Source organism: Asterias rubens, chromosome 7, assembly GCF_902459465.1.
Source record: "Asterias rubens chromosome 7, eAstRub1.3, whole genome shotgun sequence".
In the NCBI taxonomy this organism is placed as follows: domain Eukaryota; kingdom Metazoa; phylum Echinodermata; class Asteroidea; order Forcipulatida; family Asteriidae; genus Asterias; species Asterias rubens.
In genome coordinates, this window is record NC_047068.1 from 19,340,290 (window position 1) to 19,368,190 (window position 27,901).

Sequence of the window (27,901 nt, forward strand, 5' to 3'; positions counted from 1 at the left end):
ACAAGTTAAATTGCTTCTGACTGGCAACCCCTTAACAAACAAATTTACAAAATAGCAAGCCCACCAACATGGTTCGTTTGTTCAATTTAAAAAATTAACAGGCCTGTGTCCTTCGTTTTTGAAAGGACAAGGGCACCAAAGCTTTATTTCCTTGGTAAAGGGCACCCTATGAGGACATTTAAAATTTCTACTTGACAATTTCAAGGGCACCAAGTGTTGTCCAGGGGTCATGGAAGCAATTGCCTTTGTTGACTGTGTGAAGAACCAGGCCTGAAATTAATGTTTACAGTTTGGTTTCTATGCATATTTCCTGACTTCTGTTAAGAAACTAATTTTAAGCCATTAACAGTTTTAGGTGCAATGTCTTTGAAGGACGATGGAAAAATTGGGTTTGTGGTTGACAATTTAATAATGTACAGTGAAGGTATCCTTCCCAGGGTTGAAGGTTATTCAATTTCACAGCTACCCCCGGCTTCTTCCAATTGTTTCTTCATCTCCTCAGCTTCCGTTTTGCTGACATCGGCTTTGACTACCTGAGGTGCGGACTCAACAAACTTCTTCGCCTAGACAATACAAACAACAAAATACATCAAGTGAGTATACAATCAATATTATTATTAAATATGTAGGGTGTTGTGGTCAAGAAGATGAGAGCACCGAACTCAAGCTATTGTGATTCTGTTCAGCAAAGTGTGTGTTCGGGAGTCGTGACACTTGTGTCCTTGAGCCAACACTTAACTACATGCTTCTCTCCACCCAAGGATAAATGGGTAACTGTTAGGGCAGAGATGGTTCTTGTGATTGATTTAGCCGAGGCTAAATTGCACAGGCTGTATACTCCCCAGGGAGCTGAGATGGTTTAAGGCATGATTTAAGACCCAGTGACCAGGGGTCTTAATTTTGGAGGAATTTTGAGACGCTCTAAAAAGCGCTGTATAAAGACTGGTTATTGTTATTATTATTAAATCTCCTTTTTCCACTACACAAGAACATTATGGGCACACGAGGGCGCCCTAGGGCATCACGGAAAAATGTAATTCAGAGGGACCTCTCCAGACTGGGCACTGGGTGGCCTGTGGAGGAGGCAGAAGTGGCAGCTCAAGATCTTTCTATTTGGAAGCTTCTCACCAGTCATGCAGCCGGTGTTAAATGCATGATGCTAACTGATGATGATGAGTGGGATGACAGAAAAATTGGGCTCAGCGAGTACTGAAGTTCAAGATGCATATTCACACACACATTTACCTGTACAAGATTCATGCCACTTGTTAGAGCCTTTATTTGTTTGATGAGCTTGACTTTACTTGTTTCATCAAATTTGGTGAGTTTCACGGTGAACTGGGTTTTTTCTTTTGGTTTAACAACAACATCAGCATCTTCATCATCCTCCTGCATTAAAACAACAAGTAAGAATTCATTTTTAAATCTCAAAAAATATCAGACCAATAGAGCACAATAGTTTTTTTTAATATCGTTGCTGTACCCGCTGCCAAAAACAGAGGATTTGAACTACCTCTAGCTACCGGGCAATCTCGGTAGTCTAGTTGGTAAGACACTGCAAGGGCCGAGGGGTCGAGGGATCAAATCCCATCCGAGTAATACGCCTGTGATATTTTTTTCACAGGACTCGGGAAAGTGTGACAGTGTACAGAGAGTATACAGTGCTAACACACATCGGTGAATGGGTTAAAACCAAAATTAACATTTTCTTTTTGAAAAGAGGCATCAGTGTGACCTTTGTTTACAATAAGTGTGACCATGTACATTCATGGGCTTTTCTACCAGGCATGATACTGCACTGTGGTCATATGGGAAAGTTTATATTTGGTGTCATGATTTCCACATAAATCCAAGAGTTATAAAAGTAAGAGCTGAACAAGTTTTGAGATAAAATGTTATGTTTTCTTCCATTAAACTATGTACCAATCGTGCCTGCAGGAAGCCCAGGCTTGCTTGCTCTTTCAAAAGTGTGATTTAACTGTGATTTAACATCGTTATCTGCGACTTATCTGGTATATTATGCCCTCATAATGGGAAACTCACCTGTTCTTGGGCGGGTGCTGCAAAACCTCCCATGGCCATAACTGGAGCATCTTGTATTCCTAATGTTTGCTGTTGGGTTACGAAAGAAGACAATTATTATCTTGAACTAATTCTCTGCAAAAACAAAGGTGAAAAGTTGTTATGTGATTAAACATACACTGTCCTGTATGTTTTAGTTTTTGAAAGGGCAAGGGCACCAAGGCATTTTCTCTTTGGCAAAGGGCACCCTATGAGGAAATTGTAAATTTATACTGGAGCATTTCAAGAGCACCAAGGCAATGGCTAGGGGCAACGGAGGCGAGTTGCCTCCGTGAAGTATCAGGCCTGACCTTGGGCATAGAGGCAATCGCCTTCTTTGCCTCTGTGAAGTATCAGGACTGCATACATGTAGGCAAAACGCTGATGAACATATATTTCATTTTGATAAGTTTAAAAAAAATAAAAAAATTATGCATTACCTTTAATAATTTATTCAGATCCGCAACCTCTGCCACAGTGAGGCTTGAAATCTGCTCTACGATTCTGGAAATCTTTTCTGGATATTTGATTTCTCCGTCAAGGGGAGGCGCTGGTATTGCATCACTGCTGTAGCACCTTAACGTCAGCGGAGCATCTTGCAGTCTGTGATTGGTTGCCAGCATCCTGCAGACCCGATGTGTTGAAAATTTGGCATTGTGAAGTCGGCATAATCTGTAATATTATGAAAAAAAAGCTGCTTTGTAAAGGATTTCAGTTTCTGTCAAATGAGACTGTGAATAATCACATACAACTCTCAGTATTTCAAGCATACTGCAGTTTGACCAAAAAAGATGTAAATGCAAGACACAGTAAATGTTTCTACTGTATTTTTTATATTTTTCAATGGGGCAGCTGAGAAACCCAAAACAAGGAATAAAGCTAAAAATTTGCATACCTGGACTTCAACTACTCCTAGAACTATGAGGTTTGTTCCACTATGACGATAGCGGAACGAATCTCATAGTTCTAGGCTTCAAAGTTCAGCAATCTTCGCTTCAACAGAGCCCAATTTCATGACTCTGCTTCCCACCGAATTCTGCGCTTACGATAACAATTCTACGCTTAATGTGCAAGTGCCATATTTCTGCGCTAGCTGTGTAAGCGTAGAATAGAATGCCTAGTAGTGTGGAGTACGGACTCGAACAAGCCAAAATTCCCCCCAAAAATAACCTGTGAAATCTCTTGCCATAATAAGTACAGAATTACCTACTTCCGTAAGCGCTGATTGATTGCTAATGCTTACGCCACGGTAAGCAGACCCATTTAAATTCGGCCCAGATTTGGCGCTTGCAAGGAAAGCAGAGAATGGTGATCGTAAGCGCCAAATTCGGTGGTAAGCAGAGCAATGAAATTGGGCCCAGACCAGATTGAAGATGTATGAATTTTCATTATTTCAAAAATTAAATGTATACTTATTGTGACAAGCTGGCGTAATTTTGATCTGAACTGAAAAATTTAAGTTTCAATCGCTTTTTAATTTTAGGTTAAAATTAAATCAATAATTAAATAGTCTGACTCATCAAATTCAAAGTGCAATGCCAAGTGAATTTCATATAAATCAGTGTATTCGATAATTATGACCCCAACCAACCACATTCCCAAACCATGGAGGTCTATTTGATTTATACCTACCTCCATGACCATGCCCAAACCATTACCCACCCGTCCGGATATTGGGCAGAAAATTGTTCACGTTTTTTTACGATTGTGCTCTACATGGAATTTGGATACCAACTTAAATTAAATCCCTTGTTTCCCTCTTACCTTGGACTGCTGCCCAATGCCCGCCTCAAAATAGGAGCACAGCTTCTACAAATAGCGTTCATATTGTCGATGATTTGTAGAAGAAAATTGAATGGTTTGTGTGTGTGACCGTGTGAAACTGCTAAGCTATCTGCCTAGTTAGTTCGTGTGGTTCGGGCACGTTGTACGCACTTACATAACGAAAGATAGGGTATGAAGACGGGGTACCAGATTTCATTTTTCAAAAGCTAGCCGTGAATTGGGACCAACTGCGGATTTTTTCCTAGGATAGATAAGGCTAATTAACATAACTGGGCGTGTTTTACAAACTTTTTAGCGCATACAACGTGTACGAGGCATGTATTAATGCTTTATGATTGGTCTGCTCCTAAGTGACGTAGTTTGTCACCTACAAACTTTAGATGGTCTGCTAGCTGCACGGATAGATTACGTAAGAGTGTGGTTAATTTTTCTGCAAAATAAATAATACCACCGGCATAACGCCCTCCTTTTTACCCAGTACTCAAGAGTTCTTGAGATTCCAAAAAATGCCGATTTCAGGACTTGTTCCTCTGCTGCAGCTAACAGACAAGTTGCTAGAAAAGCAAAGTGTCAAAGAAGAGGTTTTACTAGCTACTGATACCATAACTCTAATGGCAAATGCCAACATCAAGCTAAACTTGAGACATACATTATACACATAATGAATGTTTATGAGTGGAATGGTGCGAATATGTTCATGAGTTGAAAGATGGAATGTTCTATTCAACGAGGCGGAGCCGAGTTGAATGGAACATTCCAGCTTTCAACGAATGAACATATTCGCACCATTGCACGAATGAAAAACATTCATTATTTGTTTTATATAACATCCAAGTAGATCTTTGTCATTTTGATTGAAAGATACAACTTTCAAAACAAACAATTTCAACTGTAGAAGCTGAATGCTAGTAATTTTACTATGCCTTCATCTTGCAGTAACACCTGCTGCGTTACCAAAGACACGCGCACGCAGTGATGTTTTTACTCAGCTTTTTCGTCCCATCCGAAAAGTACCATTGCACGCTGCCAGCGTGCAATGGTACTTTTCGGATGGAACGAAAAAGCATGGTGAGTGACTCAGCGTGCAATGGTACTTTTATTTGCTATCACGTGACGGACAATCCTCCAATCAAATGGCAAGTATCTGCTTGGGTGTTATATAAAGATAACTAATGCGCAGTGAACTCAATACTCAGTCTCAGCACCTCTGCGCTCCATTTGTCCCAAAACTTCTCTTTGGAGACGACTTGAATAGAGCAGTTCATGACATAAAAATCAACCAACAAGGTTGGAAATAAACTTGGTCATCAGGCTGATGGACGCAATCAATTATTTGAGTATAGACATTACTCAGGCCATTCAATATCGGCAAAAAAAGCACAGCCTATCCTTACCAAAAGGATCCTCGACCGACACAAAACAATCACAACCGGGGACGAGGGTACAGGCGGGGCCACAGCAGTGACACGCCTGTAAAAGCGCAAAGTAGGCCTACTTCAAGCATAGCACAGGTTAGCACAATTTTTGCTGAATTCAGTGAAGCTCATACAATGCAGGAAGAATACAAAATCATTTTTCAACGTGGAGTAACATTAGTTCAGAGCAATCTATTTTGAGCATAGTAAAAGGACTCCAACTTACATGAACATGTCAGCGATGCACTCACTTCAATGGAAGCTATCACAACCAGCATGTCAAGTATCCAGGAATAACTTGCAAGATGGGCTGCTCAGACCGGACGGCTGAAATCATTCTGGCTTAATGGAGAAACTCCACACAAAAACACCATGCTTCGTATATTTCTTGATTTTAGTATGAACTTCATAATCAGTAAGCTTTCAGATTAAAATCATTTGAACAACGTTGTTTTGAAATCTCTAAAACGCCAACAAATTCCTTCCAATGAGACTGTCATACGCATTGGATGTATTTATTACATTTAGGGATTTGTTTTAATGTAACAACTATGACATTATTATTACATTGTTTTGACATAATACATTCTTTACATGCACCTTAAAAAAAAACTGTTGACTGATAATGCAGAACAAGACTTTCCTGATGTAAAAGTTTTTGAGTAGTAAGTTCAGTTTATGTAAACCAATAATAACATACACTGTAAAGAAACAGAGTTTATTTACTCTTTGTGGACTTTTTACTCGCTTGGATTGAAACATGAATATCGTCTTTCCTTGCCACCAACCTCTTACCGAGTAGACAATGCAAAGTGAGCTAGACTTAAAGGAACATTACAGAATTGGTTTTGCTAGCAAATAAGTTGCTGGCAGTGTAAGCACTGTAATCCACTAAACACATAAACTGACAAACCTGTAGAAGTTTGAGATCGATCGGCCTTCTGGATCACGAGAAAATAGTGAAAAACCGATTACAAATTTTGCAATGCATCGATGCCAAAACAAAAACGAATAAAATGCTCACTGAGCGATAAACTCTAAACGCGAAATTAGATTATTTATTGCTCATCAAATATGACATTTCAGACAGAAATATTTCAAGGAATGTTTTCTACTATCATCATCATTAGACCGTGTAAGTTTGATGTAAATCTGTGGTCTTCACGATTTTTGTTTCTTACCAATTCTGTAACGTTCCTTTAAATTAGAGGTCACTTGAAAACTTGTTATTTTTAGTCTCCAATAAGTCATTTGCATATTAGATTTGAATAATGTTTGGTGTACATTATAGTCACAAGTGACTGCTAAAGTTTGAATTCCCCAGACTGCAGAGTTGCAATATCACATAGTTCAGGGAAAGCTTTTGCATTCATACGCAATTCTGAATGAATGTGTTTTGCACAATGGTGCTAAGCTTGCCCATTTGGAGGTAGCTATACAAAGGCTTGCCCCAAACCACAAAACAACACTGTATTTTGTCTGTCGAACCCAAATTAAGTATTCGCTTGTGACCAATCAAGTCAAGCTACCATACTGTATTTACAACTCAACTTATTCACAAGCTAACAAATGTACTTAAACTTTGAAACTTAAACTTCTTTTTAAGCTCACAGTCCCTAATGTTCCTGCTCTGCCTAACTACAGGACTTTCCGTAGAACACGCAAATGCTTAAAACAGCAACTTGGGAAAGCAGTTTGGTCCTTGGACTCCAAATTTATGAATGTTAAAAAAGTAAACCATTACCCTAACATGCTGTTACTGTAATTGCATCAAGACTTTTGTGTAATGTACAAGTAATGCGTTACTTATACTATGATCATTTTTAGCAACTTATAGGTTTATGTATTTCTTTATACTCTTGTTACTACTAATGATACTCTTTCCAGTAGTATAACAATTGTAAGGGTATGTTTATTTGCAAGTCTGTAAGTAATAAATGTTTCTTGGAATACAGCAACAAGCATTTATGGTTTCAGCAGGAACAGTGTTTATTTACTGTGACCAGATAGGTGTTCACTTAGAATCTTTTGCTGTCATGCTAGCCAAGAGTGCAACTAAAGATGTCAGTTTGTCAAACTGCTGTGATAACATTTACGTAAACGAGCAAGTCTGTTCATCATCCAAAGTGAGACCAGGGGCCAATTTCATAAAGCTGTGAAGCAGAACAAAAACGCTTGACAATTTGTTTTTGCTAAGCATAAATTGAGTGGGGCACCAGTCGCAACAATGTAAACTTACTGTGATTTAGGCTGGTTACCTATTTTGTACTTTTCTGTACTTAGCAAGTTTTTTGTGCTTTACAGGCTTTATGAAAGTGACACCTAACAAGATAACTTAACGAGTGAATTGATGTAACATTTCTTCCTTGTTGATCAAATGGGTTGTCTTGTTGACCAGTTGCATGAGTTCATTCAAGTTGCTGGACCAGTTATTCAAGATTTCGTTGGGGTCCTTGGCAGGGGAAAAGTTAACGATGCCAGCGAGGCGGTCTACCTTGGCATAGATGGTTTTCTTGATGACTAGGTTAGATAAGAACTCCTCTGCCTCCTGTAATCAAAATAAGAAGTACAAGGAGTAAGTAAGACATTGTGGGAATGAAACAAATGGAAAAATTAGGTCAGTATTCTTCTAAGAAACCAGGGCCAAATTTCATAGAGCTACTTTACACAGCAGACAATATTAGCTCCACAGCTCCAACAATTTACAGGTCATCATCATCATCATTATAGCCATCCTCCCGAGGTAGGTCCCGGAGATGGCTTCCCAACTACGAGTCTCCACAAGCCTTTTTGAGGTATGGCGGACACAATGCTACAACACTGTAAAGTTGTGGTAAATTTGTGCGTATTGACCATAGAAATAGAACGTGTGTTATTCAGTGAAGTGCGCATTTTAGGCGACGCGGCGTTTACACGTAAACCTAATGACCACCAATATGGTGAGCGTGGCATCAGTCGCGGCATTTGACGCGCGCGTATCACGTCCGCCATACTTCAAAAAGGCTTATAGGTCTCTGTTCCCTGCTGCCACAGATGGTATGTCAGCCTCTACACAGAAGTGCTTGATATCTGCTTGGGTCTATTTATACAATGTGACCTTCTAAGAGAATTGTGGGGTATCGGCCACGCCTATTTACAGGTATGTCTGACTAAAGGAACGAAGGTCTCAAATATAGGATTATATTCTTGGTAAAGGGTGTTTTGGTTCAATTATTACAGCGCCCTTTGTCCTTGCTTGTACCCATCCATCGATGTGTGTATGCAAGGTGAACATTACGCAATGAGCCTTCTAAGCAAGTCAACATGTCATCCTCTATTGACACCTTGCACGCACATCACATGCGGCGACCGGCCATGCTCACCATTTTTGGTGGTCAATAGGTTTACGTGTAAACGGCGCGTCGCCTAAAATGCGCACTTCACTGAATAACGTACATTGACTCTGCCCACCAATTTGGCGCATGCAAAATTATTCTGATGGTCACGTCAGGTGAAATGGGTCAATTGAACTTGCCCCACACAGATTGTTTCTGAGCAGCTTGCTGCCTCATTCGCACCCACACACAGACATCACAAATGCATTTTTACACTGTCCCCAATCGTGTAACTATCAAATTTGTGAGTCTAAACACGGCATCTGTCGTAAAGCGGTTAAACAAAAAAACTAAACCAAAACTTACACTCTCCGCGAGTTCCAATAGCTCGGCCATCCTCTGTAAAGTGATGCGCTCATAGTACTTGGCCATTACTCGGATGTTCTGTCAACATAAAATACAACAATAACTCAACATAAATCATTTTAATAAAGAAAACAAAATGTGCAACAATGACTTAAAGGTACTGGACACTATTGGTAATCAATGTTAGCGTAAAAACTTACTTGTTAATGATCAATGGTGGTCTGTTGATAGTATAAAACATTGTGAGAAACATTGTGAAGTAATGTAGTTTTTGAGAAAGAAGTAATAAAATATTTGAATTTGATTTTGAGACCTCAAAATCAAGCATCGGAAAGCACACAACTTGGTGTGATAAGGGTGTTTTTTTTTAAACATTATTATCTTGCAACTTAGACAACCAATTGAGTTCAAATTTTGACAGATTTGTTATTGAATGCATATGTTGAGATACACTAAGTGAGAAGACTGGTCTGTGACAATTACCAAAAGTGTCCAGTGTCGTTAAACCAGATGAATGCTTTGAATCAAGTGTCAAAGATGTATCGAATCGACGATGTTTATCATGTTTGGGCCACAGACACTTACATGTTCTACGACTCTGTTTCAAAGATGTATCGAATCGACGATGTTTATCATGTTTGGGCCACAGAAACTTACATGTTCTACGACTCTGTTTCAAAGATGTATCGAATCGACGATGTTTATCATGTTTGGGCCACAGACACTTACATGTTCTACGACTCTGTTTCAAAGATGTATCGAATCGACGATGTTTATCATGTTTGGGCCACAGACACTTACATGTTCTACGACTCTGTTTCAAAGATGTATCGAATCGACGATGTTTATCATGTTTTGGGCCACAGACACTTACATGTTCTACGACTCTGTTTCGTAAGTCATTCCAGCGTTGTTTTCCCTGCTCATTATCACTGAAGACATCTGTGGGTAAACTGTCAGTTGATCCTTTCTTGAGTTCCCCCTCATAGATTGCACACACCTGTTGCCATCGCATCAACTCCTGAGTGGTAAAACACTTTAACAAATCCCTGTAAAGAAGAACGGAATCAGGATTTTACTGCTCAAAATCTGTTCAATAGCTTGTAGTTTGTCAGCACAAAGAGAGACACCTGCTTGTTTCAAAAATGACTGCAAGGCAACACTAGTCCGAGCTTCATATGGCTATCATTGTGAGAAGGATTGTAAAATAGTGTGACTTCAACCTAACCGGCTCTCTTCAGCGCAAACACTGCTTCCCTGAGAGATTATTGCATTGTTGTGTGCTGGATGGCGCAACAAATAGTGTGACGTTGTACCCGGCTTCCCATTGAGCCAAGTATAGTCCTTGCAAAGTCTTCAATCAAATCAATCAATTGTAACATTTATATGGCGCCATATTCCAATGAGCATTACTCATGGCGTCGTCCAGTAAGCTCTTGTAAACAGGTGAGATTTGAGTGATGTCTGGAAAGTCTGTATTTTTGGTGATTGTCTGATGTTGTAAGGAACACTGTTCCATATCCTGGGGACCGCGACAGAAAAAGCGAAGTCACCCAAACTGTGTTTGCTTCTAGGAATGATCATGCTATGATCATGCCTCATTTGGAATATTGCTAAATAAGCACTTTTTTTTATTATTATTTATTAGTATTATCATCTTCTCTAAACAGGTACAGGCCTGGTATAACACGCAGGCCATGGCCTCTGTTGTACCTGGTCTTTGCCTTGGTGCCCTTTCAAAATTTTCCCACTGACTTTAAGATTTTCTAATGGAAGTGCCCTTTGCAAAATGAAAATGGCCTTGCCCTTTCAAATATAAAATTCCAGGCCTGCAGGTATCTTCAGGCTTATGAGTCACAGCACTAGTCACTTTTTAGGGTATTTTGGTTTCATTCCCAAAATTATATAAAAATAATCTTCTAGACCCATATCTTATTCGAAGTCTTTTAATCTTACCTGTACTTTGGTATTTCATCAAGATTCTTATCAGCAGCTACTCGATGGATCAGATCGGACTGCTCATTATCAAACGGTGACAGTACCAGGTATAGAATCACATGTTTGGATATCTGTACACAAAACAAAAATTCTCCATGAAAACAGACAGCCGTTGGTTACAATCCCGGTTGCGACACTTGTGTCCATGAACAAGATACTTTACTATAATTGCTTCTCTTCACCTAGGGGTATAAATGGGTACCTGCGAGGGTAAAGGTTGCTCCGGCTGTAAACTCCACAGGGAGCTGAGAAAGATTAAAGGGATGTTATTGGACCAATGACCAGGCACTAATGTAAACCGCATTGATACGGTTATTGTGAAATGCGCTATATAAGAATTTATGAAGTGTTAGAGCCAGGTACAAAATGTACTACTCAATTTCATAGAGCTGCTCATGCACAAAAAGTAGGTAAGCACAACAAAATTATGCTAACCAGAATAGGGTTACCAGCCAAAATACAATGTTAAATGTAAAATTTCTGACTGGTATTTTGCTCATTTCTACTAAGCAAATTGCAATATTTCTGCTTGAGCAGAAATTTGGCCTGCATTGTTGCATCTACTTTTGCTTCCACTTGGACAAGTCTAAACAAAGAACTACGTGATCTCATCTACACTGATTTTACTCAGAGTAGGCCACTGAGAAATTGATAATGTGACCTCACATTAATAGACTAACACTGAGCGTTATACAGTAGCTAAGCGGTCTAGCGCACTGGATTCGGTTCCTGGGCCCAATTTCATAAAGCATGTAAGCAGCCGTTTTGTGCTAATGGAGCGTCCCTTAAGACAATTTTCTATGTCATAAAGCTGTTTACCGTAAGCAAGGGTAAATGCTGGCTGCTATGGTTTCTTACCTCCTTCCATTTCGATGGGTCATCCTTAATAATTGGCGTATCATAAATGGCTCTGTAGTGTCTACAGATGTCTAGGTATGCACCGTCATGTTGATCCACCTCAATCATCAATCTATAAAACTTCAATTTCTGCTCCTGTGAAGACAAAAATATACAAAAATAAAAAAATAGGTAAAGGGATCCGGAAAGTGTCATACAAAAACATCCAGGGCTGTATGCTTCTTATTTGAAAGGGCAAGGGCACCAAGGCAATTTCTCTTTGGCAAAGGGCACCCTATGAGGAAATTGTAAATTTCTACTGGAGCATTTCAAGGGCACCAAGGCAATGACAAGGGGCAACGGAGGCAATCGCCTCCGTTGCCTCCGTGAAGTATCAGGCCTGAACATCCCTTGTTTTTTGTATGTGGTAAACCTTACACATTTATATAAAATAGTTTATTAAATTATTAGCTTTACCTGAATACTCTCCTCGGTGGAATCAAAGAACTTGGGGTTGATTTTCTTGCTAATAATCTGAGTGCGTATAATGTCTTTAGTAGCTACACATAGTCGCATCTGCTCCAAGATAAACTCCACTTTCTCTTTACGTTCCATGGAACCAAAAGTCTCAACCTGCAATGGAAAACAGAGTGACATTCTCCTTGCATCACAAAAAAAAATTCAAAGAATATCAATAATGTCAATGGCAGAGTTTTTAAATTTGATCCTTTTTTTATTGGTTTTATTGGCTTATAAAAACATTTCAAAAGTCACGGCAAGAGGCCAATGTTCAAAATATAAATATATATAAAAGGCACAAGACCACAAAAGACCTACGGTAAAAACACGGAACACCAAGAAAAATCAATAATTTTTATTAGATACAAAAAAATTATAACAATAACAGGATGAGAGCAATAAGATAGTGCAGTACAGCCTATTGACTCATTTACATGAGCCCGGTTTCTGCTAACCGTAAGCAAATAATTGGCCCAGAGGAGGGAATTCTGCACTTATGTCAAGCGTATCTCAGGGATTGGCAGGGAATTTTTGGCTTGTGTGTGTGCGTACTCCATGTTAGAAGGCATTCTCGTTACACAGCTAGTGCAGAAATTTGGGACCAGCACAGTAAGCAGAGAATGGTGATTGTAAGCACTGAGTTCTGCAGTTAGAAGAGCCATGACATTGGGCCCTGATAAATCTCGGCTTCACCTTTTTGGCTATTTGTTTGCACATGTAATGCAAAGCGCATGCCCAATGCTAATATCAAGGACTTGAGTTTGTTCTCCAAATGTTTCTAGTGACAGATCCTTGTTTGTAAAGAACGAAAACCTGGATTGCTTTTGTTAAAGTTTCAAATTACAGACACCCCAAAGACCATATCTCTACATGCAATTTGAAATATAATGACCGCTTTGTGATGGACTCGGTTGTGATATTATTATGACTGTGTTAAAGGCAGTGGACACTATTGGTAATTACTCAAAATAATTGTCAGCATAAGACCTTACTTAGTAATAAGTAATGGGGAGCTATTGATAGTATAAAACATTGTGAGATACGGCTTCCTCTGAAGTAACGTAGTTTTTGAGAAAGAAGTAATTTTCTATGAGTTTGATTTCGAGACCTCAGATTTAGAATTTGAGGTCTCGAAATCAAGCATCTGAAAGCACACAACTTCGTGTGACAAGGGTGTTTTTTCTTCCACCTTCCACTATTATTTCGCAACTTCGACGACCGATTGATCTCACATTTTCACAGTTTAGTTATTTTATGCATATGTTGAGATACACCAACTGTAAAGGCTAGTCTTTGACAATTGGCAATAGTGTCCAGTGTCTTTAAGTTTGTTGTGACTCAACAGTGATCAGACTTGTACTTCAATCTTGGAGCTTTACTTCCTTTATCAGGATGTGAAATATTTCATCCTAGACTCACCTGTAACTCCTGAAGGATACTGGCTGCCTCTGTGATCTCACCCTGACCTTCCTTAATCTTGGCCAAGGTCATCGTTAAACGAGCACGCTCAATCTCAACATATATCTGCAATTATCAAATCATTTAGTGTCATACAACAAACCAGTAATGGGGGGAATTCTACATGAAAGAGTTTGTTAACATTAGGGGTTGTGAAAGTGAACTCTATACAAATATAACACACAATACTAAGGCAAGCCCATCCTTTCTTGAAGTCCTTGTGTTGGTGCAAAAATTTTATATCTCGTTTTTGCAAGAAACTTGTATCACAAGCGAAAAAGTTCATTGCAAAAATATTATGTCTGAGCGCATACTTGTTTTGAGTGTACTTTCAGGCTATTTTAGGAAACAAGGTTTTGATCATTTCAAAATCACGCTTAAAACAATTGCTTTTTTAGATTTTAGGAGACAGAACATCTAAAATAGTTGCGGTACCCACTGCTAAAACCATAGGATTCGAACTGCCTCTAGCTACCCGGCAATCTCGGTGGTCTAGTTTGCAAGGCACTGCTCTAGAATTGCATACTGTAGGTCCTGGGTTCAAATCCCACCGGAGTAACATGCCTGTGATTTTTTGTACAGCATGCCTCGGGAAAGAGCCGACTATACAGTGCTAACACACGTCAGCTTATAGGATCGTAACTAACTGCACTACCGCGGAGTCAATTCTTGGATTGGTCTTAGCGTTTGGACTAGCTTGCTCTAGTCATCATCATCAGGTGACTGTGTTACAGCAAACCAAATATATATTGATACCTCACCATGCAATGCCTCAAATCCTATAAACTCATCGTCTTTTCCTTTAGTCTTCCTGGGCTTACCTTTCCAGCTGTGACCGTTCTCAGGGTATCAATCAACTTCAGCTTAGTCTCCATATCAGGCGTTTTTTCTAAATAACTGCATGCCTCCTGTACCATCTTCACAACAGCCTATGTGCATAACATTGGTAAGATAAAAACAAAAAACGTTAACAGATTTTCACTAACATCTTATAAAGATGGTCATGCTGGAAAACTTCCCTTGATTATTATTTTTGCTTGAAATTCTACAATAATAATAATACTAATACTAAGTTCTTATATAGCGCTTTATCACATCCCTAGTGGCGTATCAAAACGCTCAGTATCTTGTCCTTTAAGGTATGTAGAGGTACAATTTGGAGTATGAGACCTATTCATTTATAGCACCATGTAATGGTTTACAAGGTGCTGTGGCGCAATATTCTGCCAATCAAACCAGGAACACCTGAGTACCCCTTCTCTTTACGATAAGTGCACTGGATTTGTTTACATAGAGAATTAACAAGCCATGAAGGCAATGGCATCTGTTGTTGCCATGGTTTTGGCCTTGGTGCTGAAATTTGTAATAAATGTTTGAATCATTTGAAGAGGCAAGTCTCTGATTCGTTGTAAATTACCTGCTTGAGTTGACTGCGTCGTTTGGTCAATAGCAGTACATGCTCATTCAGTAAACCCCATTCCTTGGCTTCGAAGCACATACTGACGATTGCTACAAGAATTCGTGCTGTGGAATGCATATCTGCTGCCTAATGATCGAACAAAAGCAGAAAAATATCAAAGCAGATGTTAAAAGCTGAAAGAGGATTGTGGACAATTATTAAGGAAAAGTGAGTTACATATAATGTGTCTACATTATATTGATGGCTGCTTGTTTACATTTTGTAATGGGATTCGAGCAAGTGTTGAAGCAACAGTGGGCGGTGCCGGGCAGGCCTGCCCAGAACTCATTGCCCAGCACTCTGAGCAAAAATACACTGTGCCACCCAGCACAGATTTCAAAATATTGTCCACTATGCATTGCTCTGAGACACAGCTGATGATAATAAGTATCAAACATCACAGAGAAAGAACACAGTCAAAAGGCCATTTAACTTATTTAATTGCCCCCATAACACAAACAGTTTGATATGGAATAGTTTGCGGTACCACCATGTAATGACTATCTCTAATGAGTTGGGGGTGGTTCTGAAAAGAACCGTTGGTTTAACTTGACGTTTCAATCAGTATGCTCTGATCGTCTTCTTCCAAACAGTTTGGAAACCATGCCCTACTTCAGCAATACTGGTCCCATAATTAACTATTAATTATTGTGTTAGTCTGCTTGCCCGGGTTGACTTAAAATAAAACTTATTTATTGCCCACCACTAACATTGGTCTATCCACAAACCTAATTAGAACGCATCTGACTTTTGGGAACACAGTTGTATTTTAATGACAAGTTGCACTCGATTGGATTGCACAATCAACCACTGTAAGGTTAGGGTTTCTTGCCCTGCTTTTTAACCTCTGTGGACTTGACAGCAGTGTACTGTTTAGGCAAAAGGGGTGCACGTTTATCCAATATCATTGCATCCAATGGAATCACTGGATCTAGCGGCAGGGACCTGTCTTTATCCTGTGGATAAAGACAGGGGCCCAGTCTAGTTTGAATCAAATGGAGGACTTTGGAACACTAGGTGGCAGCAGACTTACCAGGTAAATTTCCATTGTTCAAGTAGTTACCAAGATGAGCACATTATCGCGAACAATGGATTTACATTGTACCTGGTAAGTCTGCTGCAACCTAGTGTTAAAAAAGTTCCAATTGACGCCTCCCACATGGATTGGGTTTCAATATGGGTTCTCTGCCCACATCTAGAAACTGAACATTTCTTCAGTTTTCTCTCAGCATGTTCAGTGCTATGAGTCACAGTTCTAGTCACTTTCAAGGGTCCCTTAGTTTAAAACTATATTTTTTTCAGTAAAAACAACTTACAGTTCTTGTTTGTTTTTCAAGCGACAGTAGACTTTCCAAAGCCTCACTCAGCTTTCCATCCTAGATCAAGCAAAATAAAATCAATATAATTATTAATACAGTAATACTCATCACAAAAGGTAATTCATAATGGATACACACTAGGTAGTGTTATATGAGAAACACAATCATATGTTTAAACCAAGTACTCTTATTTAGTTTACAGCATTAACCAGTGAGCCCATAACATTTTATTGATCATTTCCCATCAATGATAATCATTAAAAACTAGACATTAATAGGTGTTTGTGAATAAATGTGTGCCAAACGATCAGTCAAAATCATCCATTCATCCACTATATAAAACTATCATTTCGTCTGAAAAATAATTCATAGTACACAAAAGTGTTAAGAACAAATTTTAAATGGTTTATAATTGAGAACCAATTTCAACCAAAAATGGTATTCGAAGGCCGAGAAAAACTAAAAGTTTGAATGAAAATGGGGCCATTTTGTCAGGGTCTCCATCTTGCATGGCCCATCGGCAGAACCAAGGCCGATGTTGGCTGAAAAAAATCACACTTCTCAACATTAGATTCCAATGAAATTCCACAAGGAACTAGATAAAGGGTTGAACTAACATCCTGTATACCTTTTATTGTGTCCTGACGTTGTGATCAATTGTTTAAAACCCTTCAAACACAGGCCCAACTTATAAAACAGCGCAAGATTAAAACAGAACGAAGTCTCATAAAAATTCGAAAACGATTTGGAAGAGTGAGACTTCTTCTACATTATTTCAATGAAGTATGTGGGAATATAACCCCCCGATAGCCAATGAAAAGCCAGCAATTTGGGGGAATCTGTATAAGTTGCGCACACAACAGTCACATGTAAATATAGAATCCATCAATCAAATTCAAAACTCAACAAAGTCAAATCAAAACAAATTACAAGTATTACTTTTAACCCTAATTAAAAGTGTTAAAAATATTAATGAATTATTTATATTTGTATTGCACTGATTGATCTCAGATTACTACAAATTTCCCCCGTTAAAATTAACAGGATAAATCACAGTTCGACAAAATGTCAAATCAACTCATCATTCCTCTGTTCCTCACGCAAAATTAACATATTAACGGGATAACTTTCCGTATGGCGCCACCACTTTTTCACTCATTTTTACAAAAAGGGATATATCAATCAGGTAAATAAGTTCCTATATTATTTTATATCGAATGAAAAAGTGGTGGCGCCATACGGAAACTTTTCTTATTAACGTAACTGGTTAACGGAGTAAGCCGCACAAAATGAGTAAATGACTTGCAAAATAGCGAGTGGTTTCTACTGTTTATGTGAGGTCCACATGCCCCATTCTTATCGACATTACCATATTTAATACTCAACAACAAACCTTAGCAAGTGTTTGACATTCTGGGATTCTGCGATCCACCGATTCGCTGTAATCCACTTCCATTTTCTGGAGCCGTCCATCGCCGATGTTAGTGTCCTCCATCTTGGATTTTGGTTGTTTGGAGGCTGTATGGTATCCCGTCTCCTCTAACAATTTACGCGTTATCTCGGGTCATTTGCCAACAAAAGAATACAGACATGTGGGGACCATACTAAAACTCTTCTCATTTATGAAAACAAGCGAGGGCGCCCTTTACCGCTTTATAACAGAAACCTTTTTTTTAAACTAGCGAGGGCGCACTTTGCCGCTCTTTGTTTACAAAATTTTTTACAACTTTTTACAAGAACTTTTCACAACTCTTGCGAAGTAAGCTTTTACAGGACAGAGGGCACACTTCATAGAGCGTGCTTCACTAATTTCAATAAGCGAACTAGATATTTCAAATACTTTTCTACAAGAAAAATAATCGATTTGGTTGCGACTTGTTTGTTAAAATAAATCTCAATGAGCCCCCGCCCCTAATTTTCTAAAATCAAGGACTGCTTTGTTAAAAAAAATAATAAAACAACAGTGTAACTTAAAAATTACTTAAATGGGTTTCTTAAAAAAAACCAGTTGTGATTGGTCAATAGACCACGTTACCTATGACGTCACAATGTACACAGAAAAAGAAAACACCATTATTTTTCAGGAATTGCACTGTAGTTATTACAGGGTGGAATAGGTTGGCCAGTTACAGGCCTAACAGTCCTGCAGTACACTTACAACGTCTAGCCAAATGTTGATTATCGCAATAATTAATCTACTTTTAGCAGACAAGACTATCTTTCAGAGTAATTGTTGTTCACAATTAAAACAGTTATTGCTGGTATACTATTTTATTAAAAATTATATCATTTATAAAAGATTTTTCAAATTATACAATTTCAACACTACATTTACAATCGTTGGCAGTTAATTTGTTTGCGAATGTAAAATTAACGTATAAATAATCTCCCAATGTCTATAACAGCTTAATTACTGCTTATAAATTTATAAAATATTTCTTAATTAAAATTATTGTCCAAGTTAAACCATAGACAGTGGCAGGCAGATTATAAGCATTACAAAAAAATGATTAACTTGTTGAATCTCACTGCACCTCCTGTAGAGATTTAGGTTAAAATATAAATTAATTACAATTTCATTTTGAATGTTGAAAATAGTTATCATCAGTGATCAGTCTGACACTCTTAAACTTGTGTGACGCAACATTGACATAAAATAACAAACCTGTGAAGATTAAATTGGCTCCAGGAGTCAAACAGCGACAAGCTCTATGACTGTGTATACTGTTTTCAAAATTGTTCGGACTTGTGAGATAAAAACTAAATAATATGTTCTTCTTTTTAAGCTAAAATATTTAGTTTTCCACCATGATTTTTATACCATGTATAAGTTATGTGTAAATCTGTAAACAATGGTAGTTTCGATATTACCCATTTTATGATTTAACTTTTAATTGATAACATTCCAAAGGAATGAGACACAATAAGGCAACATATCAACTATAATGTTCCTTCTACATTTTTCTCAATTGTCCGTTTTAACTTTTGTAATACTATTAATTCAAAGGAATACCTCTTCTAACGACATTCAGAAAAATAAGGAAATTATCCTAGAAAATTTTACCTTTGGCATAAATCATAATAGTTAATTCTGAACATTACCAGAAATAATGTGCAACACGAATGTGCAATTACTGCTAGAGCTAAAATCTAAGCATTTAAACAAAAATAGCAAATTATTTTAAAACTTTCAATGTTTCTATTTTCACAGTTCTGTTGCAGTTTATTTGAGCAAAAAGTTTATTAAGAAAGTTAATCACCTACATCTGCTTTAAAATTTTATAAACTTGCTGGTTTTTTTTGTAAGTCTTTGTATATTTTGTTTACTATCTATGAAAAATGCTTAAGTAAAGCACCTATTACTGACTGGGTAATTGTAAGTAACAGAATTACTACATTCAGAATTACCTCATTATTGATAAAACCATGACTGAAAGTAAATGAAGAAAAAAATGGTTTAATGCGATCGTTTAAAATATATTAAGCAAATCCAATACAATGGATATTACAAATGTTTGTTTATTTAGTTAGTTAGAGGAGCTAAAATAACTTTTCAAAAAACTTTTCTCCTCTTTCTTTCTGTTTCAGCTGTCAAGCCTGTGTGCACACATTATGTATGCAGCCTGCAGAACTCCAGTTTCTCCTGAAGACGATCAGATCAGAGCACACTGATCAAAATTTCATTCTGTACACAACCATTTTTTTCTTCAAAACAACAACAAGTCGTACAAAGATATTTCATGTTAATGTTACTGCAGACCTCACTAGCAAACCTCACTAGAGTAAAAACTATTTTTCTACCCCAATAATATTCTCGACTATGTCCATTCTAATTATAGTTTACATCTATCAAAATTATGCTATTTTCCTTGTAAAAATATACACACCCACATAACACTATCATCAAAAGTATAATGTCATCGCTACAAATTTCATAAATTAATTGTTGATTTCATACAGATATAAGTCATTATCTCATTAAAATATATCGGCATCTGAATAACTTTATGTGAATTAGTTTTGTACAATCTTTAAAACAACACAATCTGTTCAGAACTAAAAAATACCTACTGCTTCCCTTAAAAGGAAAACTTTATTATTAATAACTAAAGACTCAAAGTGGTATAGATATGGAAGCATTAAATTCATGCTACAATATTGCTATTGGTACTTCATGGTTTTCTTTTAATTTCATTCAAGTATAAAGGCACACTTTATCAAGAGTTGAAAACTTACTGATAAAATCTACCACAACCTAAACTATTTTCAATAAATAGTATTCAAAGGTAATTTGTATGATACTATTTTTTATACACAATTTGAATTTTGAAGGCACACTATTTCAAGAGTAGCAAACTTACCACCAATATAAGCTACCAAAATTGAGACTAATTAAAAAACAAAGTTCTAAGATAATTGGTATATGGCTTGCACCTTGTAAACCCTTATAAGGTGCTAAATAATTGGGTCTTAGAATTCATCACCGCAATAAAAACCTATCTTTCTGAAGGTTTGTAATCACTCAAACTCATTTAGTTTGACTCATAACCTTATTATGGTAAGTGCAATTTTTGTTGTGCTTAGCTGGTTTTTCGTGCTTAAGCAGCTCTATGAAATTGGGCCCTGACTGGGAGTCTCTTGAGATGACAGCCGGCGTCCTGCTCATTGGTTGTTTTGTATTGTTTGTGCCGCTGAGAACTATGGAAAAACACAGTCGAGTCTCTCAATAGAACATGGTCTACTTTTAGGTAAACTGAATTGAATTTCAAATTGGAATAGATGTACTCATATTTTGGTATCACACAAAGACCATAGCCTTTACTTTCTACCAGCATAGAAAGGATGTGGTGTGGGACTAGACACATTATTATTATGAGCACTACCATTACTAACTCCTTTAACAGGGGCTTGCTTGTATGCCGACTGTCTTGTCTTTGCAGAGCGTGGTTGACCCATATGGAGAATGTTACCAATGGGTGGTGGAGGAGGAGGGGGGAGGGGGACCGGAGGAATGTAAGCCCCTCCTGATGACTGGTCCCATGATGGGGTCCGATTATGTCCATCTCTCTTTGGCATTTTGTTTGGATTAAAGAAGAGACCTTCAGCAGATGAGATGGCTTCCTGTTGTCCTCTTGGCGAGACTGAGGCTTCAGATGCTTCACCAGTTGATGAAGCTGGCGAGGATTTCTGTCTTCGATTCCAATCTGAGAGATCACTGGGAGAGCGGGTCACACTAGTCATCTCAGGCATTGGTACTGCTCCCCAGCGCTTTGTAGGGTTGTGTGGGCTGTCGTCACCATGCTGGTTAGGATGTTGAACGTTGTTGTAGTCTGTAATGTCATCGGATGGTTGGTTTGGGTGCTTGCTGAATGCATGGGCTTGCATGTGAAGGCCAATCTCACGAATGATTTCAGTGCACTGAAAAAACAAGCATAGAAGTTGCAATGTATTTGAGGTTTTTAAGAGCCGGAACTTAAAAGTTGATTTAAAAACAAAAACAATGGTGAGGTTTGAAATGTTTACCTTTCCTTAATGCATCTGCAAAATCTAGATTTTATTAAACCCCATTGACCACGGCCCAATTTCATAGAGCTGCTAAGCACAAACTGTGCTTACCAGAACAATTTACCAGCCAATCTGCTGTGTCACATGTACAATTTGTGATTGGTATCCTTTACTAAGCAGAAAGGCATTTTAAAAGTATAATTCTCTACTTGAGCAGCTCATTCAAATTGGGCCCAAGTGACTCTTTGCAATCATATGAAATCATGGGTCAAGTCTTCAATAAGTAGCAAACTTTTAATATAAACTCGGGTGGAATTCGAACCCACAACCTTTGCAATTCTAGAGCAGTGTCATACCAACTGGACCACCGAGATTGCCCGGTAGTTAGAGGCAATTCGAATCCTATATTTTAGCAGCAGGTACCGCACAATTTAATAGATCGAAATGGGTTCAAGAATATGAATTTATTTCTCTTTTTCTTTCACAGAGATCGGGAAAGTACTGAGTATACAGTGCTAACACACATCAGTGTATTTGGGTAAAACCAAAAAATAAATATTCTGTATCCCCAATGCAAATTTCCATCTGTTGAAACATTTACTACGTCAGAGAATAATTCTTACCAGGTTTGCTTCAAGTCTGGTGACTCTTTGCACCATGAGGTTGCCGCATTTGAGATCCACAAACTGCCTGCCATCATTACCTTTGAGATGACGAGATGATACCACCTCATCAAAGCCATGGGTCACTAACAATTCCTAATAACAACAAAACAACCACATGTCATTAATACAGCTATTTTTGTATCAGCACTTTCCTAGAAAAAAAACCCTGTATACTTTAACTAGTTAAGTAGTCCACATGAAGGTTTTCCATGCAGTGTACAACCTTTGCCTATAATAACACCTGTTTGGAGACAGGCGCTCCAGAGTCGCGCTGAACCAAATTCTGAATTAACTACATGAAAGGTTGAAACAGTTAGGAGGGACTGGATGCGCTAGAAGTCGAAAGACTGACTGTTGCAGTAGTTCTGAACAACTCTGGATCGCCTTGGTTTCATGCGTCAATCTTGTCATGAGTCGCGCCAGTGTAAATGTGTTGTTTAGTTCAAAACCAAAATTTACTTGGGTCAATCTAGAGTCACTCCTAATCTATTTGGTTTGGTGCGCTTCTGGCACCCCAGTCTGAAACGGGTGCAAGGCAATCTTCTGTTTACTTTTAAGCCCTTATTTCACATTATCATAGATAATAATACTTACACAAACACACATTAATAAAAATGATAACAGTAATAACACTACTAATGAAGCAACAGCAATCCTAATAACTTACATGTGACTGTGGCTGTAACAGGTGAATTCCAGCCTTGTTAATGGCCAGTAAGCATCCTCCTCCAACACGTGAATCTGATGCATACTGAAATAACACAATAATGAACATCAATTAAAACAAATGCCTGATTCAATTCAGATTGTCTTAGACAGTTGGTCATGCGGAAGCACTTTAAAAGCACTGGACACCTTTGGTAATTGTCAAAGACCAGTATTCTCACTCAGTGTATCCCAACAAATGCATAGAATATAAAAATCTGTGAAAGTTGCAAAAGAATAATGAAAGAAATAACACCCTTTTTTAACAAACTTTCTGCTTTCAGTTGCATTAACAAAAGGTTTCAGGCCTGAAGTATTTTGCTATTTGAGTGAGAAATTACTTCTTTCTCAAAAACTATGTTCCGTCAGAGGGAGCCGTTTCTCACCATGTTGTATACTATCAACAGCTCTCCATTGCTCGTTTCCAAGTAAGTTTTTAGCCTACAAGCTGGGCCCCCAGTTTCATAGATCTGCTTACCACCGAATTTTGCGCTGACTAAGGGTGCGTTTGTTTAGCTTCCCTGGGTCGACCCCGGTCTGCCCCTGTACATTCGAATAGCATTGACAAGACCCACCCAGGTCAGCCCCCAGTGCCCTGCTGGTGGAGTGGGTCAACTTGGGGGTGACCTGAGGTGCATGCCGTCACCACAAGAGGGCAAGTGTGATCGTTCGATTAGCTCTTGTCAGGGGCTCACCCGAGTGAGCACTGCGGGGTCGACCCAGGGAACTTATCGAACGCACCCCAACACTTGCTGTCCATTGAATCACATGCTTTTACAGAACACCATTAGCATGAAATGTTTTGGTGAGCAGGGCCATGAAATTGGGCCCTGGTCACACCTGACATTATGGCCTGACGTTATTACCCTAAGCAGAGTCTTTCTCGAAGGCCTTGTCTTTAGCCTTCAAGAAATGTCAGGAAATTAACTTTTTTTTGTTGCATTTATACTACAGATCCTTTTGGTAAGCAGTTTGCAATGGCTAATTCTATTTTCTCAATACAATTGCAACACTCCTATGGTTGTTTGTTTTGATTGTTTTGTGTCTCTAGAGTTATACTTACTATGATATCAAAGAAGCTAGAGCCAAAGAGTTGCCACTTCTTGATGATTTCAATGGACTCCACCCTGGCCTCATGTGGACTCATGGATTCCAGCATGGGTAGTTCATCATGGATTAGATTTAACCATTGCTGAGGGTTCATACAGTCTATCACTGCAGAGGGAAGAATACCCGGCAAGTCTTTCCTGCAAAACAAATGTAAATAATGATTGTGTGAATTTACAAAGGAGCATGGTGTGAACATGGGTTTTGAGAATCAAATATAAAAGACCTAAATGCACATGACATCACTGCAGTAATGCGCTTTTGGGGAGGTTGTGATCACTTGAAATTCTGTAAAGCTGAAATACACTCTGTGTAAAGTAGTAGTCTCGGCTAATTTTCTACCATCCACCTAAATGCACATAACATCACTGCAGTAATGCCCTTTTGGGGAGGTTGTGATCATTTTAAATTCTGTAAGGCTGAAATACACTCTGTGTAAAGTAGTAGTCTCGGCTAATTTTCTACCATCCACCTAAATGCACATAACATCACTGCAGTAATGCCCTTTTAATTGGGGAGGTTGTGATCACTTTAAATTCTGTAGGGCTAAAAAGTGAAAGTAGTAGTCTCTGCAAATTTCCTACCTTCCACATACATGTAAATGTACATGATGTCACTGCAGTAATGCCCTTTTGGGGAGGTTGTGATCACTTTAAATTCTGTAAGGCTGAAATCCACTAAGTGAAAGAAGTAGTCTCGGCCAATTTCCTACCTTCCACCAAGGTAGAAATTAAAAAGCAGGACAGCTCTTTTTAGAACAGAGAAAATCGTCCAAATTCCAAAATATCTAGTTCAAGGTAGTAGAATCAAGACATACACTTGGTCTACATGTATATATCGAAGTCTTATATAGCACACGTATCTACCAAACAAGGTACAAGGCGCTGAGTATTATACAAACTTTCAGAAAGATAAGTTTTTGCAGTGTTGGATTCTGAGACCCAATTATTTAGCACCTTATAAGGGTTTACAAGGTGCTACGGCGCATTCAGCAGCGTCAGCCAGGAACACCGGGGCGAAAACCAAATATACAAGATTTAATGTTAAATAGAAACATCTTTAATGAAATGAATTAAGAGCAAACTCACAGAGTGGGTATTTGGACCTTATCTGCGGCCCGATGCTGCAGTGCAGCCAGTCTGACAGTCTCTGATGCTTGCTGGTCACTAAGATTAGATCCCTCCATTACAATAAGACGGCTGCTCTGATAATCAGGAACAAGCTGTGGCATCAAGAAAATAAAAATCATGAATCTCCTCAAACTTCCAAGGCAAGAGGAATAAAATAACTGCATTTCAAAGGTTAATTAACCTTGGTACACTTTAGAAAAGTTAAGCTTTATTCCAGCTTGCCTAGCTTGAGGCAGTTTGAATCATATAATCATAAATACCCCAGACAGTTCGCTATTTTTATTGGTAGAGAGCTCGTCATGTTGGGGTGTTTAAAGGGTTGATAAAGACATGGCTGAAGCTGTTAAGGACCGGCTGGCTTCGCGAGTTGGGCGCGCAAGCTCATGTTTGCCAATTTTACTTATGCGGAATGCAATTCATATGAGTACCATCATGTAATCTTTCTGTACACGCGCATATAAACATCAACCTAAAGCGCACAAAACATTTTTACAAAAGGTTTTGCAAATTCGAAAATTAAAACTGGGAAAGATTGTCTAGAATTGTAAATACTTTTTTGCTCTTTAACAAAAGTGCATATAGGAATAAAATAGTAGTGACTCGTTCCTAAACGGCCATTTAAAACCTTACAAAGCCGTGGTCATGTGATAAAGGCCCTGGCCTTATTTGAACAGCGGGATCCTCTAACCTGATTGAAGATGATGGAGGAATGGAACTCATTGCTGACAGTCATTGCTTGGTTCCATAATACTTTCTTGAAGAGGAGAGCATACTCAAAGTCCTGACTTTCAAAGTGAGTTGTAACATCCATTAGATAGTCAGACAGCTGGAATGGAACCACTCGTTTCTCTGAACCATGAAAACAAAAAAGCTAAAACTTTAAAATCTCTCAACAACTTAACTTAACTTAACGCGGGTGGCGGTAGCTGAACTAAAGCTGGCTAGTAGAAAGCGTACCTTAAAATATTAGATGCTGAGGTGCTGTGGTTTTTGAGAAATGAATAAAACAATGTCATGAAAATACGTTTTTACATGCTAAAATAATTTTTTTCTCATGATCAGTGAGACGAAAATTATTTTCATGACATTATTTTATTCATTTCTCAAAAACTACAGCACCTCAGCAAGTAATATTTTCAGGGAAGCTTTCTACTATCATTATCTTCAAACTGTGTTAGTTTAGTGTAAATCTGTGGACATTGTGTTTTTGTCCAACAAAAAGTACATAGACCCTTTAAGTAGGATTTGAAACTTTAAACATGGTGGTGGGAGTATAATTAGGTGAGGTTTGCGGTATATGTTGATGCCACCACTATCATAGTCAAGTTCCCTTTATCCAATAACAGCAATGGATGCTACTTTTCATTGTACAAAAAGGAACCAGACTATTTTTCTTTCCAGCCTCAATTTGGTAACATTGGTCTGCATGGGCCAACAACCAAGACGGCGGCATCGTGCTAAAGGTCTATAGCACCGTGTGTGAATCTTTTTTTGAGTGGTGTTGGTTCTGGAAAAAAACAAAAGTATTAACAACTCAACGATTGGATCAGTCTGATCGTCTTCAGGAGGATGTTAGAATTGCAGTTGATAATATGTAACCTGTCATCACAAAATGAGCTGAAAGTCAGAAAAAAAAAATTGCTATTGGTATTTCTGAATTCTGCAGATCATGAGCTTTCCAATGGTATATAACACCTGGGGTAACAATAATCCTCCAAGCCAACAGAGCTTGTGGAAACAATAGAGTTCTCACTTATCTAATGAGAAATATTTTACTTCGACCGGCTGAACTGGAAAACGGCACAGTGCGACTTTCAGCTCACTTGGTCGTGACCAATATAAACAGCTAGCTCTCGATTTCATACTAATTTTAATTCATTTGTGTAAAAAACCCACTTACTTGAGGGTACCAATCCAAAGAGCCCAAACTCCTTGATAGCTTCAGGCTGCTGTATACCCATCTCAGTGCATAGCTCTTCCAGTATATCCCATACCACTGTGCTGCCTGATACCTTAACCATTGTTCGCATATTACCAGGAAGATGAACCTGCTGTCGTCTGACCATACGCCCCTCCTTATCAGAAAATAAATTTATCTTATTAGTTTTGGGGAGAAAGTTTCCCTATTTGAAGTGAAGGTATTCGTTCGGTAATCACTCTTAAATGCAAATAAAAACTGTTTGTAATAAGCCTGCAGCAGCTTTTGATAAAAAAAGCATTTTGAGCAACATTTCACTTTGGAGTAATGTGGTTATGTA

At 38.3% G+C, this 27,901-nt stretch overlaps 3 protein-coding genes across 3 annotated transcripts in view; all 3 read right to left on the reverse strand.

Annotated features, from left to right (window-relative positions):
* Nucleotides 1-174: 174 nt before the first annotated feature.
* LOC117292539 (39S ribosomal protein L12, mitochondrial-like) lies at nt 175-3,952 on the reverse strand. The gene is made up of 5 exons (XM_033774630.1): nt 3,826-3,952; nt 2,502-2,733; nt 2,044-2,112; nt 1,246-1,389; nt 175-563 (listed from the first exon to the last, which is right to left on the reverse strand). Exons 1-5 carry the CDS (start codon nt 3,885-3,887, stop codon nt 447-449), a joined length of 624 nt encoding a protein of 207 aa, XP_033630521.1. The 5' UTR covers nt 3,888-3,952; the 3' UTR covers nt 175-446.
* Nucleotides 3,953-6,461: 2,509 nt separating this feature from the next.
* Nucleotides 6,462-18,038, reverse strand: LOC117292540 (26S proteasome non-ATPase regulatory subunit 12-like). The gene is made up of 11 exons (XM_033774631.1): nt 17,925-18,038; nt 16,529-16,588; nt 15,171-15,299; nt 14,575-14,682; nt 13,715-13,819; nt 12,254-12,409; nt 11,798-11,932; nt 10,898-11,010; nt 9,816-9,990; nt 8,942-9,019; nt 6,462-7,809 (listed from the first exon to the last, which is right to left on the reverse strand). Exons 1-11 carry the CDS (start codon nt 18,024-18,026, stop codon nt 7,597-7,599), a joined length of 1,374 nt encoding a protein of 457 aa, XP_033630522.1. The 5' UTR covers nt 18,027-18,038; the 3' UTR covers nt 6,462-7,596.
* Nucleotides 18,039-18,805: 767 nt separating this feature from the next.
* The window catches only part of LOC117292864 (unconventional myosin-XV-like), a 61,364-nt gene continuing 52,268 nt past the window's right edge, over nt 18,806-27,901 (reverse strand). Inside the window, exons 50-56 of the mRNA XM_033775034.1 lie at nt 27,544-27,718; nt 26,332-26,492; nt 25,602-25,735; nt 24,470-24,653; nt 23,369-23,452; nt 22,660-22,794; nt 18,806-21,949 (exon numbers count right to left, since the gene is read on the reverse strand). Coding sequence (XP_033630925.1) covers nt 21,350-21,949; nt 22,660-22,794; nt 23,369-23,452; nt 24,470-24,653; nt 25,602-25,735; nt 26,332-26,492; nt 27,544-27,718 — 1,473 coding nt within the window. The 3' untranslated portion in view covers nt 18,806-21,349. The remainder of the gene's footprint in view (nt 21,950-22,659; nt 22,795-23,368; nt 23,453-24,469; nt 24,654-25,601; nt 25,736-26,331; nt 26,493-27,543; nt 27,719-27,901) is intronic.

What these genes read in the sequence shown, in the direction of transcription:
- LOC117292539 (XM_033774630.1), bottom strand. Translation starts at nt 3,887, where the DNA reads ATGAACGCTATTTGTAGAAGCTGTGCTCCTATTTTGAGGCGGGCATTG. An exon ending in GCATTGGGCAGCAGTCCAAG is followed by an intron (nt 2,734 to 3,825) that starts GTAAGAGGGAAA and finishes ATAATATTACAG; the next exon opens with ATTATGCCGACTTCACAATG. An exon ending in GTGGCATGAATCTTGTACAG is followed by an intron (nt 564 to 1,245) that starts GTAAATGTGTGT and finishes TGTATTGTCTAG; the next exon opens with GCGAAGAAGTTTGTTGAGTC.
- LOC117292540 (XM_033774631.1), bottom strand. Translation starts at nt 18,026, where the DNA reads ATGGAGGACACTAACATCGGCGATGGACGGCTCCAGAAAATGGAAGTG. An exon ending in TTGAAAAACAAACAAGAACT is followed by an intron (nt 15,300 to 16,528) that starts GTAAGTTGTTTT and finishes TTCGATCATTAG; the next exon opens with GCAGCAGATATGCATTCCAC. An exon ending in GACGCAGTCAACTCAAGCAG is followed by an intron (nt 14,683 to 15,170) that starts GTAATTTACAAC and finishes TTATGCACATAG; the next exon opens with GCTGTTGTGAAGATGGTACA.